At 32.1% G+C, this 9,103-nt stretch overlaps 1 protein-coding gene across 1 annotated transcript; it reads left to right on the forward strand.

The window, feature by feature from the left end:
- Nucleotides 1–3,252: 3,252 nt before the first annotated feature.
- On the forward strand, nt 3,253–8,556 carry LOC136269565 (uncharacterized). Its single transcript, XM_066081485.1, has 5 exons — nt 3,253–3,480; nt 3,676–3,947; nt 4,909–5,041; nt 6,753–6,899; nt 7,361–8,556. The coding sequence occupies exons 1-5, from the start codon at nt 3,408–3,410 to the stop codon at nt 7,462–7,464; spliced, it is 729 nt and encodes a 242-aa protein (XP_065937557.1). The 5' UTR covers nt 3,253–3,407; the 3' UTR covers nt 7,465–8,556.
- The last annotated feature ends 547 nt before the right edge of the window (nt 8,557–9,103 follow it).

Genomic DNA, 9,103 nt, shown 5'->3' on the forward strand with positions numbered 1-9,103 from the left:
TGGCTCCGTTTGTCGGAGTTGCCATTATCGTCGCCATAATTATGATGGTCATCTGTCGTAGGAAGAGGTCAAAGGGCGTGGTGTTCTGGAATTCCGTAATCCCTCATTCCCGTCTCGTCAACTAAGGAACAGGTATGTTCGACTGTTCCTTTATGTCACGAATGTTTAAAAAGACGTTGCGAGTGTACATGTTTTAGCTCAACTGAGCTAAGAACTCAAGTAAACTTTTTTGATTACTTTTTGTCCGTTGTTCGTCCATCTATTCATCCGTTTTTCCAACCGTTTGTAAACTTTTCATATTTTCAACTTCCTAAGAACCATTGAATAGATTTTTACCAACTTGACTCAAAGCATCATAAGTGAATAGGATTCGAGTTTGTATTAAAAAAAGGCCATGCCGTCTTACAAAGGAAGATAATTAGGAATTTTAAATGAAGAATTGTTAAAAAAATATTTAATAAAAAATCATTTGGCTAGATACACGTTTGTTTAAATCATGACCCCAGTGGTTATAAATGGACCACAATGGAAAGGGTGAACTTTTACATAGGAATAAATAGAGAAAAATCTTCTTAAGTTCTCAAAAAAGTGTGTCGGCTTTCTTTGGTAGTGTAGATTTATTATTGTTCAAATCATCAAATATTTCATAGGAATGAATAACAAAAATATTTTCTTCTCAAACACCATTTGGCAATAAAGCTGAAACTATTGTGGTATGTTCGGACAACAAGGAATAAATACCAAAAAATATTCAACAATGTTCTTTTCGAACAATGAAGGTACAAAAGGGATTCGATCTTTAACATAAGAATATCTGGAGAAAAATTGGAAGATATTTTTTTTAACACGATCCACTCTACTACGTTGTCCAAATATTTTGTTAACTAAAGCTGATTTAATCTTAAGGATGACTATTGTTGTTAAGGTGAGCAATGTGGCCATTGGACAATTGTTAATGAGCTATTTTATCGATTTAATCAATTTAATCACCATATTGTAGCGCTGCAATTTATGCAAAACTTTTTATTCAGGAAATAGTTTTATATCACATTTTAAGCGAGTGTTAAGTTCTTTCTATTTCATAATTTTTCATTTTGAATTGTTTGTGTTTAATTTGATATCAATTTGTGATCAAGGGATAATCACATTTTAATGTTTTAATATATTTACCACATCCTTATAAATGGAAAATGGAAATAAAAGTCTAAATATTGAGCTGTGTGCAATTCTTTAAGCTTTCATTTGATTTTGATTTTTCTTTAATTTGAGATTGCGTGAGAGAAAGCCTTTTGTGCCGATTTTGTTAAAAAGTTATTCTTAAAGCCTGACCATGGAGCAATTTCCATTCATGTCTAATCATTTGGTATGTAGATGTATTTTACATTAAAAATATGGTTGATGTATTGCAGAATCAACTCAACCCAGCCATGGATACAACTCCACCTGTCCCATGAACAACTGGCTACAAGTGAGTACTCGGTTGCCATTCCAGTAGCTGTGAATTTCGCTAATCAGCTCAATCGGATGATAAAAAGGAGACTTCCACATTTTATAACCGAAGACGGAAAAATAAACATTAACAAATACCGTTCTAGAACTGGCTCATTTGACATGATCGAGTTAATTTTGGGGGAAAAGGGTGTGGATAATTATTTTACCAAAAAAATGTGTGTACAGTTCATACGAAATGGAAAATGTTAATATATCATATTGATTTTTTTTTAGAGAATGCTATGTATGGGGAAATGCATATTTTATTGTACATAATTGTATTTGTTTCCATCGAAGAATTTTGACTTAAAACTTTCACCTCAAAATCAAATGATTTTGGAAGTCATTTTTTTAAAAGCATAGCTGACAAATTTTGAACTTCATCGCTTCATTTTTATACATGTACTGCGTTTAGCAAATAAAAAAGGCACCATTTAAACAATAGCTGCTTAACAAATTATTTTTATGAATTCGAGCGTTGCATTTCATAATGCGGAAAAATGATTTAAAATTTAATTGTATTCGACAAAAATAGTATCTACTACTTGTACACTTTCTTCGAACAAATTCAAAAGCTCTCTAACTATACTTGTAACTCCCTCACGTGGTGCTATTTCCAGCACCGCAAATCACTACTGAGTATCTGAGTCTTCTTTTCGATTACGGAAAAGAGCGAGCCTGATCCGAATGTTGACGGGCGCAAGTTTCTTTACATAGAACGGTAATGCTTTCTCATGAATATTCACGGCAGAAATAACATTTACGTCCAGTATTACATAAGAATAATCAATCTTTGCAATCCTCAACGGAAGAATTTATAAACAATTTGATGATCATGTACATTCACTTAAGAAATATCAAATTGACCTACTTTTCATTTTCTTCAGCCTGCAAAAAAGTTACTCGGGTAAAAATCCCCTAAAGTTTATTTATAATCCAGCACCGTAGCAACAGACAGTGACTACATATATATATATATAGCCAGCGTCTAAAAAAACACTAAATTGGCTAACGATACGAACAGTTCAGGTTTTCAAATTGTTTGGACACAAAGTCCCTTCTGCACAAAATGATAAAAACAAAGTAAAGAAAATCTAACAAAAACTAAAACTATCTCTACTTAAGAAACAGGAACTAGAGTTTTGAATTTCAATGTTTAAGAAAGCGTTGCCATGCGGTCGATCGCTTTGTAGAACCACCGATATTGTTAGATGTTATCAAAAAGGATTCTACACAAAAGGCCCTAAATTCAACAAAAATGGCGATTAGTCCCTTGTCGTACTCCTATTCTGCATGGAAGTTTGCAGAAAGAAATTATTTACAGAAATTCTCGACTTCCATTCAGTATACATCAAAACATTTTTCAGTAATACTATTTTGCATAAGCTTCTGCCGTGCCATGTTATTTTTTGCAAACTCAAATACTTAAACTTTCACACTTAAATATTTAATGAACCATTATGCGTACTCATGCATCGAGTTTTTAATAAAATGCGTCAGGGACGGTAGGAGGGGGTGTTGATGCTAAGCATGTTGTTGAAAAAGCAGAACAAAAAATAAGCTTTTTCGCATTTAATTCTTGAACTTTTTTTTATCCACCAATTATTAAAGATAATCCTAAAAACAGTGAACATCTATAATAACTTCTACTACAAGGAACCAGATTTCATGAAATTTACAAGAACCACGAGGCACTTTAAACTACGGAAAAAAGGGTCAAATAAGACCATGTGATCTAAATTTAAATGACAATAATATTCGAAAGGTGATCAAGGAAGCGGTTGGAGAAATTACAAAATTATTTCCGCGCTTAATCGCGGCGTTGATTGTTAAATCCCAAAACGACGCCGAGAAGGTGAGCGAAATCGTTGCAGAGGAGCTTTGTTTTCTGAAAAATAACGCACCAAGCGTTCAGAATGACAACACTTTGGATTTTAGGGCTCATTGTTTTATGGGTTGCAAAGTCAGAGAGCCGAATCAGTGAAACGAGTAAGTAGTGAATAATATGCTAGACTATATTTTCTACCGATAAATGTTTAAGTACGTATAAATATACTCTCCATCGAAGTCTCTCGTGCAAGTCCTGTCGGCGCTATTGAGAATACAAATGTTTGTCGATCTAATTATAATAATTCAAACATGCAAAAGATGTTCCTAATATCATTGACTCCCCGTTTTTTTCAGTTACCCTCACGGATGATGTATGCGGTGTCTCTTACATAGACATAAGTACCCATCATTATCTGGTGTGGGATGGATCACACATCGGCCAGGATACTCTCGTGAACATCGTGGACTATTCTGTAATAGAGAAAAAAGACTCCGGAAGCTGTAAAGTCGGTTTTGAGCCCCTTTACACTTCTTTTGATGTATGTGTTACAGTAAAGGAGTTCCATATTGAGGATTGTAATGCAACTGTTAATTATTACCATTCAGGCGACTCAGAAATAAAAGCGGTAAGTGTTCTTTTTTCCAGTACAAATCTTATTTGCACACATTTGCTCTAGAATCATAAGTTAGTTCTTCAATGTTTTCATTTTCTAACCGTGTATATCTTAGTTTACAGTAAGGATAACCCTGAACGTCGGTTGACGTTACTTCTTTTATGACCAAATATTTACAGATATTCTACCCTCTTTCGGACTGTTTTATATTCAAAATACAATGAGCACCATCCCCACAAAATTTATTACAGTTAAACACAAACTTGCAAATAATTGTTGACTTATTTTTTGCACCATTGAGCATTTTCACAGCTTGTATTGGCTTTTTCCTGAGTTAAATCCATTTTATTTGTACTTCTCGTTGCGCCGTGACGTCAGGCGACGTCAATGTATTAAGTCAATTCTAAAGAGGACTATCTGACTTTAGTTGCTAATATCTGTTCGACAAAACAATATATCCCATCATTACTTGGTACATAGAATACCATGACTATACTTAATTTGAAGTTTCAATATAATTTGGTTTTAAGCCAAATTTATAGAGATAATACTTTCAACATTATATGGTTTATTGTTGACATAACACACATTTTGACCGTGCGCCGTGACCTCATTTTCGCAGGATTAAATTCTAAATAATTCTTAGAAATAAAGAACTTTATTAACTTTTTTTCTTGCAAATTGTCTGAAACTATTGCTAAATTATGTTTACCAAATTTAGTAATGATATGACGTTAAGTAACATAGCTATGCCAAAAGTCTTCGTATTTTTTGATTGACCCTCGTATGGTTACGATCCTACTTTAGCTCAATGTACTTTTAACTAATTCACAGATATTAAATCTTTTATCAGTGTTGAGAGGCGACATGGATATATTTGGTTTAGAATTACCTAATATCTGTTTAATATCTTTAACAGAATCTTCAACGTCTTTTTAGGTTTAATACATTGTTCGGTTTTACTTTCCCTCAGACATACGGATGCAACACAACTCCTGGCTCATTCTGTTGGAAAGGGAAGGGTGTGGAGGTAGAAATAGCCTACAAAGGGAAATCTCCACCGGGGTCTTCAAACTACTTTAAACTGGAAATAACTCTGTATGACTGTAAGAACACTTATCTTTTTCTTATTAAATCAAAATATATATTCTATACATATAGTATGGCAAAAATTAACTATCAAGTACTTCACTTTATAAAGAAAAAATGTTAATGTTTCTATGTCTATTAAGGCCAAGACAACTGCACTTAGTTTTTTGATGTTACGCATAGAGAAAACAAAATAGCTTTAGAAATTAAACAAATGTCATTTATTGAAGTAAATGACAGATAATAAAAATACACACCATCTAAACTATCATAGACTAGAAAAACAACTAACAACTGTGTTAAGTCTTTGGCAGTATATTATGCAATTTGCTGAACCACAATAGTAAAACATATACAAAATCAAGGAAATGGTGAAACGCCTTTGGGTGTTGGATCCAATTTTCAATTGGTGTTTAGCATATCATTGTATAACATCAAAATACAATTGTAAGTGCATGATTATTTAATAGGTTGCTGAAACCTTTTGTTTATATATATCCTAGTTTTATTCCAAAAATCATTCATTTGGTTTTTCCAAAAAAAAAAAGTTATTTGAAAGTAAGCATGGCTTTCTCCTCTAGTAAACAGATTGATTAAGATAACGTGGTGACAAGAAGCCACGTTGATTGGTTTAAACTTTATAATAATACAGATGGAATCAAAATAGAATATTGACTCAGAGATAACACAAAATATTACATAATCATCCGACACCAAAGTAAGAGATATTTCAACAATAAAATGCTTTCTTCGGTGATCCATGTATGATAGGAAGGCTGCGATATTGCAGGAAAGATCCATAACCCAATTTCGCAGGTTGTGTAAATTTTTTCTGCAATGAACGCTACCTTGAAGACCCGCATGAAGCATTAAAGAAGACATTTTATTGATTATATTGATATCTTGTATTGAACAAATATGAGTTAATCGTGAAAGGCAAGTAAAATCGACTAAATTATTGGTGATGTACTTCAGTACGTTTGAAAAAAGAAATAGCCAAATTATCTTATAGGGGAACTTGAATCTTGCATAATAATGAATTCATGCATTCCATGAATTTTCCTAGGTTGCTGAAAATTTCGACTGATCGATTATCTGGTCAGAACTGGATTGTGTAGATTTAAGGCATGTCAATTTCAATATAGCAGTGAATTATAATTATTTTCTGTAAGAAATATTGGGAATCACACTTTTTGGATATAAATATAATGAATGTACATGTATACAAATATCATGTATGATAAAAAGAAGAGAAAACAGGTGTCCAAAAAATGGTATTATCATTATACTTACATGTAATAATAACTAATTTTATAATAATGACTCTCGAATTTTAAAGACAATGTTGATTTATAAATATTTATAAGTAGGCCTGTTCTATGATCAAATCCAATAGTATGAATGTGTTTTACATATACATGCATTGAAACTTCTTAATTTACTCTACTGTGAATATTTGATTAACCTAACATGTTACATTGTTTTATGTTGAGATGATAACAACATTAACTGATTTTTTTTTAAAAACAGATCTTAATCAAAGTCGTATGCACCAATTGTAAATTAATAATGTATCTAAACAGTAAGCAATTTGATTAATGAAAACAACACCTTTTGATCATAGGTTACTTTACAATATCACTCAGGTAACCGTAATAAAAACCACTTACATTTGCAACTTAATGATACTAGTAATTTGACATTTTCTTTACTTTTGTCACTCTCTAGGGCATATTTGGAACATCCTGGGTCCAATACTCGGGGTCTTCATCATCCTTATCTTTGGGATCGCCGTCTATTGTAAAAAGAAGTCAAAGGGCGTGGTGTTCAGGAAGTCCGAAATTCCTCATTCCCGTCTCGTCAACGAACCAGCAGGTGCGTTTGAATGTTTTCTCATTTATTTTCATGTGTTTCAAAAGAAAAGCTGCCAGTGTCATTATTAAGCTATTTCACAATAACCACTCTGGTATTATTAGAATGTAGCGCAGAATTTTATGCATAACGTTAACATTTTTTTAATTCGGGAAATAAAATTATGTCAGCTATGAAGGGTGTTTTAACAGTTTGTTCCATATCATAATATGTCCTTTGAGGTGTGTAAATTTGATATAAAATTTTGATACAGCAATTAAAATTAATCGCTTATCTTGCGACGGGGGTTCATGTACAATGTATTCCTTTTTTCCGCGACCTTGATAAAACTATTTATGAGAAAAAAGTTTAGAACAATGAATAAATTTTAAATAATTTAAGTTTTTTTTAATGTTCTGGTATTACTTCACATATACACTGCAGTTGTAATTTTGCGCATATAAACTGCGGTTGTTATATTGCAGAATCAACTCAGCCCAGCCGTGGATGTAACTCCTCCTATCCCATGAACCAACCGGCCACAAGAGAGTTCACGGTTACCGTTCCGGTCGCTGTGAAATTGCGTTAAATAGCTCGTCCTAAAGACAACATAAAATCCTCTTCTTTTAATAAGAGGAAAGGAGACAAAAGAATAACAAATTCCTCTTTTAGAATGTTTGGATTTTTCTTCTTAAGTAGAGTTTATTTTAGTTTTTTTTTTGAGATGATAATTGATGGATGCACTGAGGTAATGAAATAAAAATATGATTATTGAATCATATATATTGCTTAATTAAAAAAGGATGTTGTTTATCATATCATAGAGCATGAATATTTATTTATTAACCATTCTAGCACAAATAGTACATTATACCGAAAAATGAACGCAATTGATGTCATACCTGAAAAGCCATAGCTAACAAATTTGATCGTTTCCTCTTAATGTGTTGAGAAACTAGATAATATGCAAATGACATTTTTACCATTCAAAAACTTTGCTTAATAAATTTGTTTCCTGAATTTGAGCGTTGTATTTAATATTGCGGAAATTTTTTTTTCAATGTAACTTGAATTCGACTATTGTTATTTTTCGACAGAAGGTTTAAACATGTAGAAGAAGATGTTTGCATAATAGAGCAATGTGCATTATTATCAATTGATCATGTATTTTTTCCTATATGTACATATATTACAATATCTTACGTATACGAAATGTACTTTTTTTCAACAAATTGTATAACTCGTTGGGAGTGTACTTAGGTGACATTTAGTAGAAAAGAATTGTTTACATCAATTTATTGTTAACAGTTTAGTGATTTCAAGGAGGCTTGTCAACAACTTAACCCTCATATCTTCCTAAATGTTTAAGATATGCATTGTTAAGTTAAAAACTATAATGCAGTTAAGGAAAAGTCTGTTTTTTTATTTTTTAGATTTGGGTATTTTTTAAAATTTTTATATAGAGCTCTTCTTTCAAAGGAGACCAATACAGTCTAAAAATGACCACGACCATCGAGACTTATCAAATTGATTTAACATTAAGGAAACTTACCTACTCATTTAATCTATAACTGTGTAAGTTTAAGTTTTTAGTGTTTAAAAACCATGAATAAATACTAATAACATTGTAACATTTCGCTAACAGTAAAAATAAATCAATGGAATTAAAAGCTGAAACAAATAGTGTTTTTAATGTTGGGTGTCATTTAAATCTAACTTATCATCAAGCATGAAGCAAACAAATGCACTAACAGTACCTCGGCTTTGGGCAAACCAAGCTCGGAGCCATGATTTCTCATAAATAAGTCAAAAGAGAAGCCATGCGGAACAATTTTTAAGCATCTATTACTGTTTTCGTTAAAGGTTGGCCATTGCCAAGGATAAATGAGCCAAGAGATGACTACCTAAGACATACAGTACATAAGTTTTACCATTGATGTAGAAGTGCTTGGTATTTTTCTTATTCAAAAATGTTAAATTAAAAGTCGCATGATAGGGGGATACAACACTATATTTTTGATCTATTATCAAATAATTTAAACATTTTTCCGGAAAAAGGCAATGGGGTCAAAAATAAATAATAAGAAATCGATTACCAACGCAGGTAAACATGACCTTTGCTGGTAACATATGGCTTGTAAGATGTAAATATGGAGAAGGCATATGAACATGAAATCACCATTTCTCAGAACTTTTGTACTAGCCTGAATGGAAAATTATTGATAAAG

The sequence above is a fragment of the Magallana gigas genome, chromosome 4 (genome assembly GCF_963853765.1).
Source record: "Magallana gigas chromosome 4, xbMagGiga1.1, whole genome shotgun sequence".
Lineage (NCBI taxonomy): Eukaryota > Metazoa > Mollusca > Bivalvia > Ostreida > Ostreidae > Magallana > Magallana gigas.

What these genes read in the sequence shown, in the direction of transcription:
- LOC136269565 (XM_066081485.1), top strand. Translation starts at nt 3,408, where the DNA reads ATGACAACACTTTGGATTTTAGGGCTCATTGTTTTATGGGTTGCAAAG. An exon ending in GCGACTCAGAAATAAAAGCG is followed by an intron (nt 3,948 to 4,908) that starts GTAAGTGTTCTT and finishes ACTTTCCCTCAG; the next exon opens with ACATACGGATGCAACACAAC. An exon ending in TCTCGTCAACGAACCAGCAG is followed by an intron (nt 6,900 to 7,360) that starts GTGCGTTTGAAT and finishes GTTATATTGCAG; the next exon opens with AATCAACTCAGCCCAGCCGT.